The sequence below is a fragment of the Panthera uncia genome, chromosome A2 (genome assembly GCF_023721935.1).
Source record: "Panthera uncia isolate 11264 chromosome A2, Puncia_PCG_1.0, whole genome shotgun sequence".
In the NCBI taxonomy this organism is placed as follows: Eukaryota; Metazoa; Chordata; class Mammalia; order Carnivora; family Felidae; genus Panthera; species Panthera uncia.
Window position 1 is genome coordinate 13117744 of NC_064816.1, and position 20034 is coordinate 13137777.

General features: G+C 57.3%; 2 protein-coding genes across 5 annotated transcripts; one reads left to right on the top strand and one right to left on the bottom strand.

The window, feature by feature from the left end:
* Positions 1–82: 82 nt before the first annotated feature.
* DDX49 (DEAD-box helicase 49) lies at positions 83–7565 on the top strand. The gene is made up of 13 exons (XM_049640291.1): positions 83–246; positions 1645–1768; positions 2742–2827; positions 2917–3038; positions 3368–3555; positions 3699–3839; positions 4580–4655; positions 4926–5002; positions 5163–5260; positions 5896–5970; positions 6702–6790; positions 6872–6943; positions 7031–7565. The coding sequence occupies exons 1-13, from the start codon at positions 132–134 to the stop codon at positions 7217–7219; spliced, it is 1452 nt and encodes a 483-aa protein (XP_049496248.1). The 5' UTR covers positions 83–131; the 3' UTR covers positions 7220–7565.
* Positions 7549–16046, bottom strand: HOMER3 (homer scaffold protein 3). 4 transcript variants are annotated; one of them, XM_049640292.1, is made up of 10 exons: positions 15957–16046; positions 14146–14227; positions 13908–14064; positions 13530–13661; positions 12250–12357; positions 11051–11172; positions 10370–10526; positions 9954–10064; positions 9772–9858; positions 7549–8675 (listed from the first exon to the last, which is right to left on the bottom strand). In XM_049640292.1, exons 2-10 carry the CDS (start codon positions 14157–14159, stop codon positions 8484–8486), a joined length of 1080 nt encoding a protein of 359 aa, XP_049496249.1. In that variant the 5' UTR covers positions 14160–14227; positions 15957–16046; the 3' UTR covers positions 7549–8483. The 4 variants fall into 4 exon arrangements, with proteins under 4 accessions (XP_049496249.1, XP_049496250.1, XP_049496251.1 ...); XM_049640293.1 differs by lacking the exon at positions 15957–16046 and adding an exon at positions 15274–15399; XM_049640294.1 differs by lacking the exon at positions 15957–16046 and adding an exon at positions 14938–15267.
* Positions 16047–20034: the final 3988 nt, after the last annotated feature.

The following is a 20034-nucleotide window of genomic DNA, read 5'->3' on the forward strand; positions in this document are numbered from 1 at the left end:
GGCAGAGTGAGCTAGAGGGGGTGGGACCACGCGGCAGACTATCCAATAAGCTATAAGGTTTCCGTGACGTCATCGGTTCGCGCCGGAAAGCGCAGCTCACGCGAGTGGTTCAGTCGGAGCTGGCGGGGAGGATGGCCGGCTTCGCTTCGCTGGGGCTGTCATCGTGGCTCGTGGAACAATGTCGGCAGCTGGGTTTGAAGCAACCCACGCCTGTACAGCTCGGCTGCATCCCCGCCATCCTGGAGGGTAAGTGTGGCCCCGCCTCTTCCCCAGGAAACCTCCCCACTCCTATCGGCTCCCTTTCCTTCTCGCAGCCTTTGCTCGCGCCAGTTCCGCGAGTGGAGGGATAAGCTTGGACGTTACCGGCGAGCTTGGATCCCAAAGGTAGACTGGACGGTGTTGGCGTTCGGGCTGCACAGTTCACTCCCTGTGTGCCCATACACAAGTGATGTAATCTCAGAAACTTTCGTGACCTCAGAGCACAGGATGAATCGATACTGCTGGGAAAATTTGGTTGCGCTACCATCTAAGTTTTACAAATGGACTCTGAGGTTGTCAAGATTGCCAGTAAATGCAGAACTCTGGTCCAGTGAATACTCTGCTCCCCACTCTAACGGCCCAACCCAGTTTGCCATTAAAGAGATGCCCTTAGGAAACCTTAGGAAGTGACGAGTGGAGGGATTAAATAAACAAAAATGAAGGAATAAGTAGGGGGCCTTAGGATGCAAATTGGATGAGGGCATTCAGGTTTCCCCAAACTCAGACGCTCTGTGAGGGGGTCAAAATGAGATCGTGGCATCTTAGGTCAGGTGGATGTAGATTCCAGTCCAGCCTGCTGTTCACTGGCTGTGTGTCCTGGGCACATTTCTGAGACTCGTTTTCCCTTTCTATTCAATGGGAACAGTAATAGTCTCACCCTCCTAGGATTTGTCAGGATGCCTAGGATGTAAATGGCATGGACCAGTATGGGCACATGGTAACTGCTCATTAAACATTGACTATTGCACTGCTAGGAATTTATCCGAGGGATACAGGAGTACTGATGCATAGGGGCACTTGTACCCCAATGTTTATAGCAGCACTCTCAACAATAGCCAAATGATGGAAAGAGCCTAAATGTCCATCAACTGATGAATGGATAAAGAAATTGTGGTTTATATACACAATGGAATACTACGTGGCAATGAGAAAAAATGAAATACGGCCTTTTGTAGCAACGTGGATGGAACTGTAGAGTGTGATGCTAAGTGAAATAAGCCATACAGAGAAAGACAGATACCATATGGTTTCACTCTTATGTGGATCCTGAGAAACGTAACAGAAACCCATGGGGGAGGGGAAGGAAAAAAAAAAAAAAAAAGAGGTTAGAGGGGGAGAGAGCCAAAGCATAAGAGACTGTTAAAAACTGAGAACAAACTGAGGGTTGATGGGGGGTGGGAGGGAGGGGAGGGTGGGTGATGGGTATTGAGGAGGGCACCTTTTGGGATGAGCACTGGGTGTTGTATGGACACCAATTTGACAATAAATTTCATATATTAAAAAAATAAATAAATAAATAAATAAACATTGACTATTGCAAACTCTGCCCGATGGAACATTTGTCTACACCTGGGGTGTGTTAATGCCAGTTCGCTCTCCACCCAGGTCGAGACTGCTTGGGCTGTGCCAAGACAGGCAGTGGCAAGACAGCAGCATTTGTCCTGCCCATCTTGCAGAAGCTGTCTGAGGATCCCTATGGCATCTTCTGCCTTGTCCTGACACCAACCAGGTGAGCACCCCACAGGCTTCCTGGGTGAGTTAACCATCTGTGTTCTCTTGGACCAGCACCTTTACCTCTTTTAGCGTGCTTTCCCTGTGTTTAAAATGGAGACAGAAATCATGCCCGCCTCTCACGGGAGGTACAGAATTAACAAGGATAATGTGTGAAGACTGCTGAGTACAGGGCTTGTCTCACAGCAAGTGGCTGGACAGGAGCTATCAATAGTCTTATAGCCTAGGATGTACACACATCTCCTGTTCTTGGGCCAACAAATATGGAAGCTGACTTGGTAAGTCCTGTAACAGTCTGTAGGAGAGGTAGGCACTGCATGCTGTGAGGGTGTGGCCTGGGGAAGGGACAGTGGAGGAAGACTTCATTCATGGGGTGCCTTAAAGGGACAAGTTTGGGGAAGGATATTCTATAGGCAGAGGGAACTGCTATAATGCATTTGTGCAGAGGTGTGAGAGAGGCAGGGAGCAAGTTGGCCTCTGAGAGACAACTTGAGACAAGCCCAGAATGCCAGGAAGAGAGTTAGAATCAATTCTATGGGTATGTGAGCAGAACAGGGCAAGATGGAGGATAGGAAGTGGGCACGTGGGCCAGGGAGAGGCCCGGGCAGAGATGGGGTAGAGAGGAGGGGACTTGGACATTGACCAGTCCCAGGGAGGAGGGGACTGACGCTTAGGTTTCAGGCTTTGGTGATTGTGGTGTCGAGGCCACTGCTGAAGAGGACAGGCCAGTTTGGGTGGGACTGGAGGGAGAAGGGCCATGGGGGTGTTGTGGGTCTCAGCTTGGTGAGAGGGCAGGGTCCACAACAGGGTTCCAGTGTACAGTTTCCGAGCCTTTATCCCAAGGGCACTGGGAGCTATGGTGGGTGTGTGAGCAGGGGAGGGCCAGTTGGGAGGTCTGAGATGTATACATGGGAATGGGAAGCAGGCACAGAACCCCCATCTAACCCAGCCTGGCCCCTTCACATCCACAGGGAGCTGGCCTACCAGATTGCAGAGCAGTTCCGGGTCCTGGGGAAGCCTTTGGGCCTGAAAGACTGCATCATTGTCGGCGGCATGGGTACAGGGGGCCCAGGGAGGTTCTGGGTAGGGGACCCCTGCCGCCTCAGACCCCCCTACCCAGACCCACCTCTCATATTCCACCTGCAGACATGGTGGCCCAGGCCCTAGAGCTGTCCCGGAAGCCACATGTGGTCATCGCCACACCAGGGCGCCTGGCCGACCACCTCCGTAGCTCCAACACTTTCAGCATAAAGAAGATCCGCTTCCTGGTGAGTCGGTCTGGGGCACTGATTCATCCTTTTAGGACATGTGTCTCACAGGCCATCCAGTAGAGCATTAGGAAAGGGGTGATTAGGACAGCTGAGGGATCAACAAGAAGGGGACTAGCCAGGGTGGTTGGGGACAGGGCCTCTCTGAGGAGCTGAGATGGTTGAGGGTGCAGATGTCTGAGAACCGGAGGGAGAATGTTTCAGGGCCCCCGTCCAAGGCTGGGCAGGAGGCGTGCGGGAGGCAGGCCAGGCTGGGCACGTGATCAGGCCCTGGCCGGTGCCCTCACCCCAGATCCACTACGCCCTGCCCCCCGCCGCCTGTGCTGCAGGTGATGGATGAGGCCGACCGGCTGTTGGAACAGGGCTGCACTGACTTCACTGCGGACCTGGAGACCATCCTGGCAGCCGTGCCCACTCGCAGACAGACGCTGCTCTTCAGCGCCACACTGACTGACACGCTCAGAGAGCTTCAGGGTCTGGCCACCAACCAGCCCTTCTTCTGGGAGGCTCAGGCCCCGTGAGTCCACAGCCAGGTTCCAGGGGGCAGGGCAGGCAAGGCATAGGGTTGGGGGTCACACTCAGCAGAGGTTATTGCCCACGGATGGTGTGGGGCATTGGCTCCATTCGGCAGTAGGGGAAACTGAGTCCGCCCATCCCCAGGGTGCGTACGGTGGAACAGCTGGACCAGCGCTACCTGTTGGTGCCTGAGAAGGTCAAGGATGCCTATCTGGTCCACCTGATTCAGAACTTCCAGGATGAGCACGAGGACTGGTCCATCATCATCTTCACCAACACGTGCAAGTGAGCATGGGCAGGTCTGCCCCTCTCCTCCCCCCAGATCTCCTCCCATAGCTCTTTCTGAAGGCCCGAGAGGTATGAGGCACACAGCCCGTCTTGGCACTCCAGGGCCTCTGCTCAGACCAGAGATTTCAGAGGATTTGCTCAAGGAGGCCCAGAGAGGTCAAGCGGTTTGCCGAGATCTCCCCTCGTGAAGGTGGAGCCGGGATTTAGGGCTTCTCAGACCTGCTCTTAACCAAAATGTCTAGGGGCCTCTGGCCCTCCCCGGAAAACCCCTGCAGCAGCCGGGAAGGCCTTGGAGCAGCCTCTTCTCTGTGTCTAGGGGTGTCACTAAGGCCTGGCATATCAGCTCCAGTACCCAGGGCTGTCCTCTCTACAGTCACAGAGGCCTTCAGAATCCTTTGAAGCTCCTGGGGAGATTGTCAGGAGGCTGTAGGCTATTCAAGCATGAGCCAGAGTAGATCACGCAGTCTACATCACATCGAGGAGACCTCCTAATTGGCTGCTGCCCTCCAAGAATGTATTGGCTACCAGAGAAGTCTGGATGTAGGGCTGGCTCTCATTGGTTTAGGCCAGGGAAGGGGTCGGCAGAGAGGACGTCAGCAGGCAGGATACCCCTCACCCCTGCTTCTCTTTTACCAGCCGTGCAGGGTCACCTACTTGTGGTCTTGGGGGTGCCGGGGCAAGAGTGCCTTCCCGAGGCCCTGGCTCTGCAGGGGCTGACAGTGTGTCTTTCCCACCAGGACCTGCCAGATCCTGTGCATGATGCTGCGTAAATTCAACTTCCCCACCGTGGCTCTGCATTCCATGATGAAACAGGTGTGGGATCAGGCAACCCCTGAGACCCCCACCCCACCCCCAGCCTTGCCCTGGAGACTCGTCCCAGCCTCAGGGCCTTTGCCCAGGCTCTTCCTTCTGCCTAGAATACTTCCTGCCACCCTTTTGCCTCGGTGTGGCCTTCTCATGGGTGAGCCCTGTGAGGGTGGGACTGTCCTAGACTCCACCCTGTCCCAGGCCTCACACAGTAAGTCCTCAAACGCTTGCTGAGATGCTGCCTGACCCCCAGTTCTCTCCCCAACTTGGCACCAGAAAGAACGCTTTGCTGCCCTGGCCAAATTCAAGTCCAGCATCTATAGGATCCTGATTGCAACAGACGTGGCCTCCCGGTGAGTGGCCCCAGGGTCTTCCTTCCCATGTGCAGGCCCAGTGACACCCCCACAGAGGGACCAGAGAGAGGGCTGACCTTGGGCAAGAACTGGGGCAGCCCCAACTTCACAGCTGTGTGACCTTGGGTGAGTCCCCATCTTGGTTTCCACGTGTGGACAGGGGCCTGGACATTCCCACAGTGCAAGTGGTTATCAACCACAACACCCCCGGGCTCCCGAAGATCTATATACACCGCGTCGGGCGGACAGCCCGTGCAGGTAAGTGGACGGGGCGGGGTGGCCCTTGGACAACTGTCCTTCCAACCTGCCCGCACCATAAGAAACCAAAGTCACGGGCTGGTGGGAGAAGATGTGGGGATATAGCCCGCAGGTGAGAGGCAGTGCTTAAAAGTTGGAGGAATCATCCTTTCAAAAGCAAAGGCAGGGAGTGCTCTGGCTTACGAGATTCTCCCCTGCCCTGTGGTCCTGGGCAGGTCATATCAGCTCTCTGCGCCCACTTCCTCCTCAAACGACAGGTAACACGAATGCTGCTCCAAAGGTCACGGGCCTCATCAGCTGTCAGTGCTGTTCCAGCACCAGTCACCCTCACAGAAATGAGGAATAGAGAAACTAGCGTGCACAGATCTGGGCCAAGGCCCATCGAGGCTTATTGCCGACATAACTCCCTGGTAGCCACGCCCCAGAGGGAAGTCGGCCATATCACCGGCCCCCGTGTAAAGCCAGCCTGACAGGAGAGCTGCCTCTCCTGCTGTCTCTGGGATGGACTTGCCCTCACCAGCTCACCAAGTTCTTAACTCTGTTCCCATCAAGAGGAGCCCTGAGCTGCCTAGTGGCCAGAACTTGTCTTTGTTGGCCCCTAGCATGCAGCAGGTAACTATGGCACGTCCTTGCAGGGCGGCAAGGACAGGCCATCACACTGGTGACGCAGTATGACATCCACCTGGTACATGCCATCGAGGAGCAGATCAGTGAGTAGAGGGATGGGAGTGGGGGAGGCGGGTGCCTCTGGGCAAGATGCCCACTCACCCCCTCAGACACCTGCTAAGCTGCTCACGTGAGCAGGCTTAAACTGCACTTTCCTTCCGATGCAATCCCAAATGAAGGCTTTTAGCCCAGTTATCAAAACAGAAGCTTCCCACAGTGGTCCTCAGCAGCTGAAAGCCACATCCGGTGGGAAGGGACTTAGGTTTCTCAGACTGGGGTGCATGGATGGTCGCTGTGGATGAGTCGGAGGCCCCAGGCACAGGGTCTGGATGTGTTTAACACCACCCCTCTTCCCCCACCGGGACGATTTAATTTGTAGCCCAGACCAAGAAATCTATAATCACTGCACAGACTGTCCTAAAACTCAGAAATCTCTGCCCTTTAGAGGACAGTGTTTAAGTCACATCTACACCCAACGTGAGGCTCAAACTCAGGACCCCCAAGATCAGGAGTCGCACACTCTTCCGACCGAGCCAGCCAGGCAGGCACTCCTAAAGGACAGTGTTTTTAAAGAAAATACTTCCAGTCAAATTCCTAATGCTGCTGACAACAAAAAAGAACAGTCTGCCGATCTTCCTTTAGTCTACAATCCCCACTCCTGCTCGCCTGACCCTTATCTGACGTGACCTAGTCTTGCATGCCCCCCTGCATGAGGAGCTCACTCCAAAGCCAGAATCCTTCCCCCTGTCATGTCTGCCCTCTCCCGCCCCTACAGAGAAGAAGCTGGAGGAGTTCTCGGTGGAGGAGGCCAAGGTGCTGCAGATCCTTACGCAGGTCAATGTGGTGCGGAGGGAGTGTGAGATTGTGAGTATCGGAGGCCTTGGGGCCCAGGGGCGCCCTTCGAGACAAGGGCCCCCGTGACGGCCTCTCCTTCCCACCCGCCAGAAACTGGAGGCGGCCAACTTTGATGAAAAGAAGGAGATCAACAAGCGGAAGCAGCTGATCCTGGAGGGGAAGGTGAGGGCTGAGCTGGCAGGGGGAGGGGGAGGGTTCCCAGGAGGCCGATTGCCCAGCTCAGCCACCTCCCGGTGTTCCCCATGCCAGGACCCCGACCTGGAGGCCAAACGGAAGGCTGAGCTGGCCAAGATCAAGCAGAAGAACCGGCGCTTCAAGGAGAAGGTGGAGCGGGTGCTACAGCGGCAGAAGGGTGGCGGGCCGGGCCGCAGGGGGCGTCCGCCCAGGGCCCCCCCTGAAGGCCACTCGGCCCCAGCACCCACCCAGGACCAGTCCTGAGTCCTGTGTGGCCCCCGCCTGGCCAGCCTGGGATTCCTTCATGGAACCAAGGGTCAGAGGGGTCCTCTCCTCCCCCGGACCTGCTCTGTCCCTGTCGTTGGAACCCACGGACACCCACGTGGTGCACCGCACGGCTCTTCCCGCCCTGCGGCCCCTTCTCAGAGCCTCTGCCAAGAGCCAGGCTGCAGAGGAGGAAAGAATACCAGCTACAAAGTTGAGCTCAACTCCACACACAGTGACCCGGCTTCAGGGTCACCTCGGCAGGGGGTGGGGATTGCCATGGGGCCCCGAAGCCAAGATGTGTTGGTTGTACGAGTCACTAAATAAATGGGTCTCTCCACTTCCCCATCCGACTCTGTGGGAGTGGGGGCAGGGGAGGAGGGTTCAGCTGCTGGTGCTTCCCAAGTCCCCTAGAACATCATGTCGCCCCCACCACAGCCCCAGTTCTCCATTCCCATCGGGCCAGGCCCAAAGCTTTGAACTGCAGTGCTGGCCATTCTGGCCAGGTGACCCTGGGTTTGAGAAGCCCTCTCTGAACCTCAGTTCCCTCATCTGGAAAATGGGCACACCAATGGCACCCCTCTCCAAACACAGCCGTCAGGTTCAGTGAAATGACTCCCATGTGTAGTGAACACTACCATGTTCTAGGAGCTTCTCTATCTGCTCACCTGGTGGGATTTGGGGTTTCTAGCCAGAGTAAAGGGGGGGGTGGTGCTTAACCAAGGGCCACCTAAGGGCAAACCGGTCCAGACGTGAGCTGAGCCCGGGGTAGGTAGGGACAGCTATGCTGGGCAGAGCCAGGCTCCTGGCTGTGTGGCCTGGGCATGCTCGTCAGGCTCTGAAACTCCCTCTCCTCACTGGCAAGTGGTTCACTAAGCCCTACACAGCCCGAAGGCGGCCGAGGTGCATCGCAGAGGAAGCAGGTAGAGGGGTCCAGGGACGGCGGTTAGATGCTTGGGTGCCCACACAACACACACAGGCACAGCCACTCTTAGAAATGTAATGTGGGCACCAGCACGCGCCCTGGGGATTCTAGAAATTCTACACAACGAAAAGCCCCAAAACAGCCCCTGAGCTGTGAGCGGCCAGGGCCAGCTGAGGCATTATGGCCAGGCCCTCCCCGGGCTGAGTTAGGCCCCCAGTCCCTGCCAGGGTGAACGGCCCACTGTGCCGCCTGCGGCCCGGCTCGTGCCCCAGGCGGGAATCCTGCGTATAAAACCAGCTCCTGCAGGCCCCGGCTCCCACGCAGACCCTGCAGCCAGGTTCAGGGCGTGCCCTCTGCCAGGCGGGCTAGGCCCTCCCGCAGCTCGCTCAGCTCAAACAGCCTGACGTCCAGCAGCTGTGCGGCCCGGCCCACCTCAGCCCGTGCCCGTTCCCGCTCGGCCCGCGCCTCCTCCAAGCTGCGCTCCGTTGCCCGCAGCTGGTGCTCCAGCTCGGCGTTGCGGGTCTCCAGGTCCTGCAGGGGGAGGATAGGCAGCATTTGAGGCCCCAACAAGCCTTAAGGGTCACCAGCCCTGCCTGGGGCATCCAGCATCTGAGTGTCATCCCATCAGACCCCGCTCTGGGCCATGCCATGCCTTAGTCTCTTATCCTCCCTGCAGCTTCTGCCCAAGACACTCCATGGGCCCTTGGCCAATCTGAATGTCATGGAACTGATCACATCCCTCTTCTGCTCAAAACCCTCCTGTGACCCCATTAGGCTGGGAACAAACTCCACTCCCCTCCTTCCTCTCCTTATTCATTCCAACTCAGCCTCGCTGGCTTCCTTGTGGGTCCTTGACTATGTTGAGCATCTCCCCACCTCAGGGTCTTTGCACATGCCGTGCACTCTGCCCAGGAGGCAAGAGGGAGCATTTCCCCAACTTCTCTCTTCTGGGTCACTAGAGCCTTTGACATCTTCACCTGCGGGACTCAGAACGTGTCCCGTGAACATTTCTCAGATAAAGTCTTCAATGAAAGCCAGGCCGGGGGCGCCTGGGTGGCTCAGTTAGTTAAGCATCCAACTTCGGCTCAGGTCATGATCTCAGGGTTTGTGAATTCCAGCCCCACATCAGGCTCCCTGCTGTCAGCCAGCAGCCTGCTTCGAATCCTGTCTCCCTCTCTCTCCCCTCCCCCAAACTCTCTCATGCACTCTTTCTCTCAAAAATAAATGAACATTAAAAAAAAAAAAGCCAGGCTAGTCAGACTTGGGCTCAAATGCAGTCTCCTGATCTCAGGCTGGGGATGTGTGAGGACTTGATGGGGTCAAGCATGGGAATTCAGCAGGGACTCGAAAACGGCTTGTCGAATGAAAGAATGTGAAAAACTGTGCCGATGATCATCCTTTCCAAAACACTGGCTGCAACTGAGGCTTTCCATGCACCTGGTCGTCCCAGTCCTTCACAACCTTAGGTAACTGTCTTCCTGATCCCACCTACGGGTGAACAAACAGGCTCGGGGAGGCACATAGCTGCCCAGGACCCATCGGGAAGGAAAGATCCCAGGTCTGTCCCACCCCCGGGGGCTGGCTGGCTCTCGGCAGGCACCCCCCCCCCCCCCGCAACGACACACACCTGCACCTTCTGCTGCGTCTCCTCGCGCTCGGTGGCGTCCAGGGCGTCGCGAGGCCCACCGGTCTGACTCTTCAGTGTCTGGATCTCCTAGAGAAGAGTTCCCAGGGTCTCTTCTGGGGTTCCTGGCTCCCTCGTGAGGGGTCAGGGAAGGTGAAGCCCAGGGACACGCACTCAGCCCTCACCTGGTCCTTGGTTTCCACTAGCGCCTCCAGCTGCTCCAGTGACTGGCCTGGCCCTTCCTTCTCACTGACTGAGGGTGGCTCCGCGGCTGCCTGGGCCTCCAGCTCTGCTACCTGTGTGGACAGGCATGTCAGCCCCTGAGACCCCCAGCCTGCGCTCTCCTGACCCCCGGGGAATCTGCCCCTTGCTCAGGCACACCTGTGACGAGGTACTCATCCCCTCTGATTTGAAGCAGGCAGGACTTCAGGGTTTGACAAAGAGTGACATGATCTCAAACCCGTACTACAGAACAAGAAACTGAGGCTCAGGGGAACAGCCTTGAGATCACACATCCAGGCAGTGAACCCAGGACGGAGGCAGGGGCTCCACAGTTGCCGGGGGGCCACTGAGCGTCTCTGGGAGGGAGGGATCCCCTCACCCGCTGCCGCAGCCTTTCGGCCTCTGCACGCTGGGCCTCCAGCTGCTGCCTCCACTGGGCGGCGGCGGCGTTGGCTTCTCGCAGGGCGCCCGCCAACTTGTTGTTGCTGTCCTGCAGCGCGAAGAACTCGGCCTCCCACTGCACCTCGCCCACGGAGCTGCAGGGACGCGAGGGTTGGCTGGGGCGAGGCTGGGCAGCACTGCGTTTGGGGGCAGGGCAGGACGGTGCCGGAGGCGGGGCGGTGCTGGGGGGCGGGGCCGTGGGTGGGGACTTCGCGGGGTAGCGTGATCTCGTCGGGGGCGAGGTGAAAGTAGGTGCCTGGCGTCGGCTCAGGGAGACAGACGGAATGGGGAGCGGGGTCAGCCCGCCGGGGTGTGCGCAGAACGGGGTGAGGGTGGGGAGGCACCCGGGGGGTTAGAATTTGGCCGGGGAGGCGTAAAAGAGGCAGGGTTAGCCCCGAGGAGCCGGCGAGGTAGGGGCAGGGTCCGCCCCGAGAGGGCGTGGTCAAAGCGGGAGCGCGTTCCAGGGGAGAGGTCGGCTCCAGAAGGGGCAGGATCCGAGTCAGGCGCCTCTCCTTCCCCCGGCCTTGGGTACACAGATCCCGCCGCCCTTCGACTTCAGAGAAGTCCCTCTCCGTGCCAGCAGTCCTGCCACGCCCTATGCCCGGCCCTACCCCCTCACCCCTCGGACAGCATCTTCTTGAGCCGCTCGCGCTCTGCGGGGCCGGGGACGTCCGCGCTCTGGCTACGGAACAGTTTCTCGTCGCCGGGGCCGTTGGCGCTGACGAGAGGACTTGGGGGCACCTAAAGGCGTGGGCAGAAGCGGGGTCACACTGAGGGGGGTGGTGGCTTCAGTCAAGGACCAGTCAGGTCATGGCTGGGGTCAGGGCTGATGTTACTGGGGTTGTGACTGAGGACAGGGGTCCTTTCCAGCACTGGGATGGGAGCGCGCCCCTCCTCTCCTCTTCCACCCTCTCTGGCTCCCCATGGTCCCTGGACCAGAGTTCTGAGCTCTGTACCCCCACCTTGCCTGCCTGGGCTCTCACCAAGCTCCCAGGAGCGCACTTGATGCCTGCTGGTCTAAATAAACCCACTGAGATATTCAAAATCTGCAAGGGGGTGGGGGCAATGTGAAATCTCTATGCTATTCCTTCACAGCAATGCCCTTCCCTGGGGCCAAATTTCAACATGCTTTTAAGATTCTGACAGGAAGCCTTCTACTAGGCTGAATTCATTATAAATCCCCCTCCCAGCCTGGACCATGAGCCCTGAGGGCAGGGACCAGCCTACTTTTTCAACTCCCAAACCCTCTTTCCCACACAGTAGGTGGTCAGTAGATCATGCTGAATAAATTAATAGGGGAAAGTGCCCCAGGGACAATTTTTTTACTCTACCCCTCTACTTAGCCATTTCAACCGTCAGGTTTTTACTCTGCCATCTAAGCTGATTTCTTTCTCTTCCTTCCTTCCTTCCTTCCTTCCTTCCTTCCTTCCTTCCTTTCTTAACGTTTATTTTTGATAGAGAGTGCGAGTGGGGGAGGAGCAGAGAGAGAGGGGGACAGAGGATCCAAAGCAGGCTCTGTGCGACAGCAGCAAGCCTGACGAGGCGTTTGAACTTGCGAACCCTGAGATCATGACCTGAGCTGCAGTCAGACACTCAGCCGACTGAGCCACCCAGGTGCCCCAAGCTGGTTTCTAGGCCTCCCCTGATCTAAGGCTAGGCCAGCCGCCCAGAATGTGCTGCTGACACTTTTCCTCCAAGGCTTCTGCTACAGGTCTAGCTTTACACAATCTGTGAGCATATGGTCTTGGGCACGCGCACAGCACCTGGCCCCTCAATAGCAGTTGAGTGACTGGCAGGCATGGGACAAGGAGTGCTGACCTGGTGGGAAGTGAGTCCCAGGGCTGGACTGGTGAGCTCCCCGCCATCCTGAGATTTCTCCCTTGCCAGCCTCGCTGCTTCCTTCACTTCCTGGAACTTCTCAGCAAACTGGGGTGGGGTTGGGGGAGCGGGGGAAAGGCAGAACAAACAATCAAAGAAAACCCAGCCCCCTCTCCCAGAGCCCCATTAGGTCACCCTCACCCCCCACCCCCAGCACCAGCCGTGTCACTATGGAGGCGACTTCAGGAGCATCTCATGAACTAGTTCATCTCATGAACTAGAAGAGTGGTAAGAAGGCTTAGAAAATGCCCCCAGTGATCAGATTGAGTATCATGGTGGAGGGTGGGATGTTCACGGAAGTGTATTACATTGAGGCACCTTGAAAAAGGGATCGATCCCCTTTTCCTCTCCGTCAGGCTTATTTCAGCAAGGAGAGCCTCAGGTGAGTGCTGTCTGGAATCCCTGGGACACTTGTGAATATCTTTTTATAACAAAGAGAAAGCAGGTCTTGGGCTCAGAGCCTCTTAGAGGCACCTGTAGCCAGTGGGCAAGTAAATCACCCTTTTCTCATTTTCACTGTACTTATGTTTACATTTACCACTTATACCAGTTTTCCAGTTGGGGTAGGACACACTCACTGTTTTTCATCTTAAAATAAATTTCCTTAGTGTGAAAATACATTCTTTAAAGAAAGCATGTACATACACACAGTCACTTGATTGGGGCAAAGGGGCCAGTGCAATTCATTGCGGTGGGGGGTGGGGGGAGGGAAGGGGGATGATCTTTTCAAAAAACAGTCTAACAGCAACTGAATACTCAGTGGGAAAAAATACTCCTACCTTATACCACCCACAGAAATTAATTCAAGACCTAAATTTGAAAGGAAAATTAAAGCTTCTAGAAGAGAAGAAAATCCTCACGATCTCATTAGGAATCAGAAAGCACTAACCATCCAGGGAAACAATGGATGAGACAATACTGAAGCCTAGAGACAGCAGAGGGTGGAGGGAGGCAATGATGAAGGTAGGGCTAGGGTGTGTGAGGGAACTCTTAGCCCATCCCAGGCACCCAGAGAAGGGTAGGGTGTGTCCAAAATTGGAACAAGTGGCCAGCAGAGCTGAGACACAAGCCAGGGAACCAGGAAGGGACTTCCGGCTTTTTCTGATACCCATTCTACAGCTGGGAAGACTGGAAACCCAGTACCTGCCCAGGGGCCCCAGTATACCCACAAGACATAGGCCCAGCTCCATCCCTCCCACCGTGTCATCCTACCAGCCCACCTGGGTCAGATGCTGCTCAGAAGCAAAGCCGAGGCCATAGACAGTGTTGGCACGACTGTCTGCCCACTGTCCAAACTTCTGGGAGGTTTTGGTAAAGGTCATGTTGGGGGTGACAGTGCTGTTGATGATGGCCTGGGGAGAGGTGGGGAGCAAAGTTCAAGGTTGATGAGACTGACGATAATAATGAATACGAAACCCCCAGTGGATCACTTTGTCTTAGCTCCTCAGAGATCCTTGGTCTGAGCCATTTCGGGAGGGAGACTGATCCAGGGCTCCTCCCCAACCCCAGCCCCCAGGCACCCGGCAAGGCAACGACCAGACCCAGGCCTGTTGTTGAGACCCCTTGGGCCTGCCACCCCACCCAGGCCCTGCCAGGACCTTGGCACCCCCAATGCTGATGATTCGGTAGACATTGCGGGTGGCATCATAGAAGTAGGAGACAGTGAGTGCGTGCTTGCCCGCTGGGATCCAGTTCCGCTTGGTGGCCGGGTCAATCTGGAACACGTGCGCCCTTGTGCTGAAGATGGGCTGCTCCCTGCATGGGGAGAGTGTTCTCAGCAGGGCTGGGCATCCCCGGGGGGAGACTCAGGGCCAAGCTGCGGAGGCAGGGACTCACCGGGCTGTGGACATTGGTCAGGCTGGGCTGGGTGGGCTCCAAGAGGCAGCCAGAAGGATGGCAGGAGGTGTGGTTTCAGCCTCTGTGGGGGACAGGGGGCTTGTGAGTGTCTCCCCAGGACAGGCTTAGGGAAACCAAGCGGGTCCAACCTCAGGAAGCACCACCAAGTACATACACCATTCATAGAACCTCAGTCAAAAAGGTGAGAGAATCGGCAGATCACCCAGAGCAAAACGGCCCTGGAGGAAACTCTCACAACACCTTGAGCAGGAGATGGCTCTCTAAGAGGAGCCAGGTGGCCCCTGATAGCCCAGTGTAAACTTCTCAGCATGCTAGGTACTGAAGTCCCAGGGAAACCCCCTCAATCTTGGGGCTGGGTAGAGAAGGGCCAAGGCCAACTCCCGCTTGGGATTTTCTGCCACATTCACTCATCACTCCCCAAACCAGGATCTCTATCAAAATGTAGGGCATCACCAGGTGCCTACTGGGAGACCAGTCCCCCCACCGAACCCACAGAGAGACACCTCGGCTTCCACTCTAGGGCAGAGGCACATCTTGGAGTCAAAGTCCAAACCCCCAGGTAGCTCCCAGCCTAGTTAAAAAGATAAGATGTAGCCAAACAAGTTTACTCTGGTGCCAGATGGCCCATGACCACTCAACCCCAATACCATCCATGCAGGGCTGGGTGGGACCAAGGATTGGGAGAGGGGGCTCCCCAGCCTCTCTTGGTTCCTCTAGCCACAACCCCACAGAAACCAGGAAGAGTTGCCCTGGAGAATTCCCCACCCTCACCTCTGTGCCCCCAAAACCTGTACCAGGGGGATCCGTGGAGGATCCAGGAGGGACCTGGCGGAAGGAGGTGGCAAAGTGGGGGAAGGGAGGCCCCAGGGGAGCGGCCTCCTTGGTCAGAGGAGGGATGCCCCCCCACCCTGTCCTGGGCAGCTGCTGCCCCGGTCACAGGGTCTGAAACCGGAGCCCCTGGGTGGGGGAGGGGCGGCAGCTCTGGCCCGGGCTGGGAGCGGGTCCTGGGTCGAAGCAGGGTTCCAGGGTGCAGGGGTCCCAGGAACACAGGCCCTTCCGGTCCTGACCGTCCTGCCGAGACTTGCAGCTTTGGGGAAAGTTACTCACCAACTAGTCATGTGCCTCAGACGCCTCCGGCCGCGGGGCTCCCGAAGGAGGCCCCGACCCCGCCCGGTGCCCAGGATCCCCAATCGCGTGTGGGGGCGAAGCCCCACCCCATGCGTCCCAGTCCGGGGGGCCTGATATTCAGTAAGGAAGCAGTTCCCATCCGCGTCAGAAGCGGGGCGCCCAATGCGCGCCCCAACTTCGGGAAGTGCCACCCTCGACCAGGGAACTTCCGAGACGGGCGCAACGCCCCCCAACTCCGGGTCCAGAACTTCGGGGACACATTCTCCGCCTCCTCCAACGCCAGCCCCAGAACTTCGGGGATCCCTCGCGCCACCTCCGACTGCTAAATTTCGGGGATTCCCTGCCACCTCTCCAGCCTCGGGTCCGGAATTTCGGGATCTCCTCGTGCCGCCTCCCTCTCCCAGGCCCGGAACGTCGGGGACACCGCAGTCTCCTCCAACGCCGGGTCCGGAACTTTGGGAACCCCTCGCACTGTGCCCTCTTCGACCCCGACTCCGGAACTTCGGGGCCCCTGCGCCCTCTCAAGCCCTGGAACTTCGGGGCTCCCCGAGCCGCACCCAGCCTCCGTGTCCGGAACTTCGGGGACCCCCCGCGCCCTCCCCGGGCCCTAGAACCTCGCGGGCCCCCGCGTCCCCGACGCAGGCTCGGACAGCCGGGCTCACCCTGCGGGCTCGGCGCCCCGCGAGTGTCCGGGCGCGAGTCGGGTGCTGCCCCGCGGCGCCGACTCCCCGCAGCCGGGCGCCCCGTTCGCTTGCTGGCTCCGGGGCCCGCGCCCTCCGCGCCGCCCTCCGCGCCGCCCTCCGCACCGCCCGCGCCTTTGTCTGCGCCTCCGCCGCCGCCCGCGCCGCCTCCGGTCCCATCGCGGCCGGTCCCGACGCGGCCGCCGCCCGCCCCGCCTCCCCGGGCCTCCGAGGCTGCTCCGCAGCGCCCCCTGCCGGCCCTCCGCGGCGGGGGGGGGGAGGGGGAGAGGGAGGGGCGGAAGCTGGGAGGAAGGGGGGAGAGGAGCGGCGGGGAAGGGGTTAAGGACGGGGAAGAGGGACAGGGGGTGGGGATGGGGACAGAGACCCAGACCCAGAGATAGAAAGACGGGGGAGAGACACAGGAGACAGAAGGAGCGTGTGGCTTCACCGTCCCGTCAGGGGTGGCCTTGACCCTCCAGGTCACTGCTGCCCACGTTTCTCACTGCCTGAGGTCATGACCTTCTGCTTTTGATGGGATTCCCTCTCCACTTGACAGGGATCCAGGGGCAGGGGCCTCTCTACCGCACAGAGGTGGGTGCCTGCACACAGTAGGTGCTCAGTAGGTGTTACCAGGAAATGAAAGAGAAACAGGCTGGAAGAGGCTGAGAGAGAGAGACAAACAGCAGGCACTTAATGAGGCTTGATCAGGGGTGCACCGTTCAGAATCCTTCCTGCTTGACTTCCCACCCAGCTCTGATCCCCAGTTGGGGACGGGCTTCTGTCCACCTGGTCTCCCTCAAGAGGATGGTTTAACAGTGCCAGCCATGGTTAGATTATCAGCACTGCTATGCTATAGGGTCCCAGAACCTAGGGCAGAGGGAACATTGGGGCCTGGTTGCCACCGAATGAGTGAATCCCCTGGAGGTCCTCGGGCCTGGGTCAGAAGGAGCCCTTCATACACTTGCCAGGAGAGGGTCCTTCTGGAGCTGAGCCAGGCTCAGCCTCCCCAGGCCCAAGTCCACCTGTGGGGCCCGCTGGTCAATCCTGTGGCTGCCCTTTCTCTGGACTCCTCCAAAGTCACACAGTGCCATGGGGTTCATGGACAGATGCACGCCAGCTCCTCAGAACCAAGGCCCACAGTTCCCTAAAGTTCCGAACCTCATGTTTTGTTTTGTCTTGTTATGTTTTCGGTGCAAAAAAGGCGATTTTATTAAAGCAAGGGGACCGGGATCCATGGGCAGAGAGCTGCCTGAACCTCATGTTTGAGCTTGCCGACCACCTCACAGGTTTTTTCACCTTCTTCGTCCCGTCTCCTTTCTCTGTTCCTTTATTTCTGTTTTCCCTGACAAGAATCCTACATCTAGGCTGGTAGCTATCTTCAAATTACTTTTAGGTGAATTCCTGGTCATGTCGTTTCCGGAGACTTATTCCCAGGCCAAGATCAGGGTTTATTTCGCTTCAAGTCTTTGCCCAACCGGATCCTTCCACCTTTCTGGAGGCATATACTCCGCCTTGTCCTTCCAGGCTCAGCACCACTGCCCCCTCTCCGCCTGGAAACTTCTCTGTCTTGGGCTTGGAGGGGGATCTCCCTGTGTTCTGCGCTATGCCCCCATCACTTTCTGTGCGATCCCTGACCTGTACTATCTGTTTATTACTTGGGTGGTGACCAGATCTGGGCATTTTGGGGAGGGCTGGCCCATCCTGGAGCCTCAGCCTCAGCCAGTATGAGAGGAACTGCTCACCAATGCTAGGGAAACGGAGCCTGCGGCCTCAGTTTCCCCAGCTGCTTCTAACTTCACAAGGCATCTGCACAAGCAAAGGATTTGGCTTTGCTTTCAGGCCTGAAGCCACAAAACGCTTTGAACATTGTGGGGAACAAAGAAAATACCGTCTGTTCTGTGCAAAGAGTGACTTTTCCTTATTACCAAAAAAAAATTAAGTAACTGGGAAAGGTGCCGACACGGCCAAGGCTTCTGGAAGCCACTCAGGGTGTGCCGAGTGCTGGCCAGCTGCAGGGCCACGGCCATGTGGCCGCTCTGTGGGGGCGGCCAGGAGAGGGGCCCAGGTAGACTTTACCCCTTGTGTGGGCAGAAGGCAACGACATGAGAGAGAGTGGGAGTTGAATCACTTCCCAGGCCCCCCTCAGGCTTCCGGGAGGGGTTGGGCTGGGGCTCACCTTGAGCAGCCCTGACCTGAAGATGGCAGTTCCTCACTCTCCCCTGGGTATAGACTGCCCCGAGCATGGCTGCCCCAAGCTGCCACCTCCACCCCAGCCTGAGACCTCTTCTGCCTGGGGATGTCCTTACAGTGTGGGCAGAGGCCACCACCCCAGGGTGACTGATTATGAGCGACAGCTTTCCCTTGGTGCTGAGGGAGGATATCAGAAAATGAACTTCCTGTCACAGAGGGGACCAAGCAGAGAGTAGAACAAGTTTATTTGGCTCTAGAGAAGCTGCATTTGCAGAGTGGCTCTTCCGGGTTAGTCTCTGGCCTCTGCCTAGTTAAATCGGACCCACCTTTGGACTGAAGCTAAATTGTCTCTCTTCCCTGGAGGGTTCCTGTCCCACCAGATCAGGGGAAGTCTGCCACTCTTCCCCAAAGCCACATGCCCAATCTCATGGTATGGAGGACAGTGGCCACTTTGATCCGTTTATGACATGATTTGGTTCCTAGCCACCTCTTCTGTGGTTCTATCCCGGCACCTAGAGCAGGACTGACCTGCAGCAGGAACTCTTTAAATGCTTCAAGGAGGAGAGGCTCCCCAAACCCCAGTATTGATCCTTGATGGTCTCCAGAGTCACGTGACCAGGGAGTGTATCTCAGCCCTGCCTCTTACCAGCAGTGTGGCCTTAAAGAAGACATTTTCCCTCTCTGTGCCTTAGTTACTCCATCTATAAAATGGGCATAAAAATGGTACTCACTTCTGAAGTTTCCTGTAAGGACCCAACAAGTCTTTGTGTGCAAAGGGCATGACCCCAGGAGCTTAACAAATGCTGGTTGTTATAAACATTATATTTATTCTTGGCCGTCTGGGCATGTGGTTTTTGATCCTGAGCCAAATTCTTAAGATTTTCTTTCAGGGGTTGAAGAATCCCAACTAGGCATGAGCTTTCAAGGACAGAAGGAGGTCCGATGGCATGATGATTTCTAAATCTTTATCTCTGGGACCCTTATATGCTCCCCCAGCCACACTCCTCCTCTTTCTCCCCATTCCCCCAGCCGTGGCCAGTTGGGCCAGCCACCAGAACTTATCCTCCTGAAAAGCTCCTATTCATCCCTCAAAGTCCCACCTCCAATGCCCTCTTCTCTGAGAAGCCCTTCCGTGTCTCCCTCTAGACCTTCCCCAGCACACTCCCTCCTTCTGACCCAACCCTGATCCCTATGGGCTAGGGGTGTCTGTGTCCAGCTCTGACTCCCCCAGCCTGAAGGTACCTCAAGGGCGGGGCTGAAGCTTCTCTTGGGCTTGGCATCTCCCAGCATGGGGGTCATGGCGTAGGAGAGTTTGGTGACTCAGTGTTGGTGATTTTTCATCACTTGAAAGTGATCCCACCTTAAATTCAGATCCAACTCAACTTATGCACAAGGACAAAGTAAATCCATTAAACAAGCCGCCTCCAGGAAGGCATGAAAGGGCTAAGGGGAGGGGGTCTGACACTGGGTTATGGACTTGAGCTCCCAGGACCTGGGAGGGTTGGGGGTGGGGGTAGGCAACACTTGAGCCCCCTCCAAACTCCAAACCTGGATCTGCGGTTTGGTTCCCACAGACCTAATTACCCTCATTTGCCACATGCACTAATTACCTCCGCGGTGCCAGGTGGCTAGGCGGGGCTGGCCCACTTCTGGGAGGTAGGTCGGGGCCCGATTATTTTTGGCTGTGTCGTCCTTGAAGACTCTGCCATCCTTCTGTGTGAAGGGCAGAAAGTGGGGCGGAAAAATTGCGGCCACATCAGTAGGGACGCTCGGAGACTTAGGGGTCAGGTTGGCCCAGGAGCTCCCTGAGCAGCGGGGTTTGGGTCTGAGGCCTCAGGGTCTTTGGTACCTAGCTGGAGGCAGCAAGACC

Excerpts from the sequence above, each read along its gene's own strand:
- DDX49 (XM_049640291.1), top strand. The coding sequence starts at position 132 with ATGGCCGGCTTCGCTTCGCTGGGGCTGTCATCGTGGCTCGTGGAACAA. Across the intron at positions 1,769-2,741 it reads CTTGTCCTGACACCAACCAG|GGAGCTGGCCTACCAGATTG; the intron begins GTGAGCACCCCA and ends TCACATCCACAG. Across the intron at positions 5,261-5,895 it reads CGGGCGGACAGCCCGTGCAG|GGCGGCAAGGACAGGCCATC; the intron begins GTAAGTGGACGG and ends ACGTCCTTGCAG.
- HOMER3 (XM_049640292.1), bottom strand. Across the intron at positions 10,527-11,050 it reads AAGAAGATGCTGTCCGAGGG|CTCCGTGGGCGAGGTGCAGT; the intron begins GTGAGGGGGTAG and ends GCGTCCCTGCAG. Across the intron at positions 8,676-9,771 it reads AGACGCAGCAGAAGGTGCAG|GACCTGGAGACCCGCAACGC; the intron begins GTGTGTGTCGTT and ends CTCCCCCTGCAG.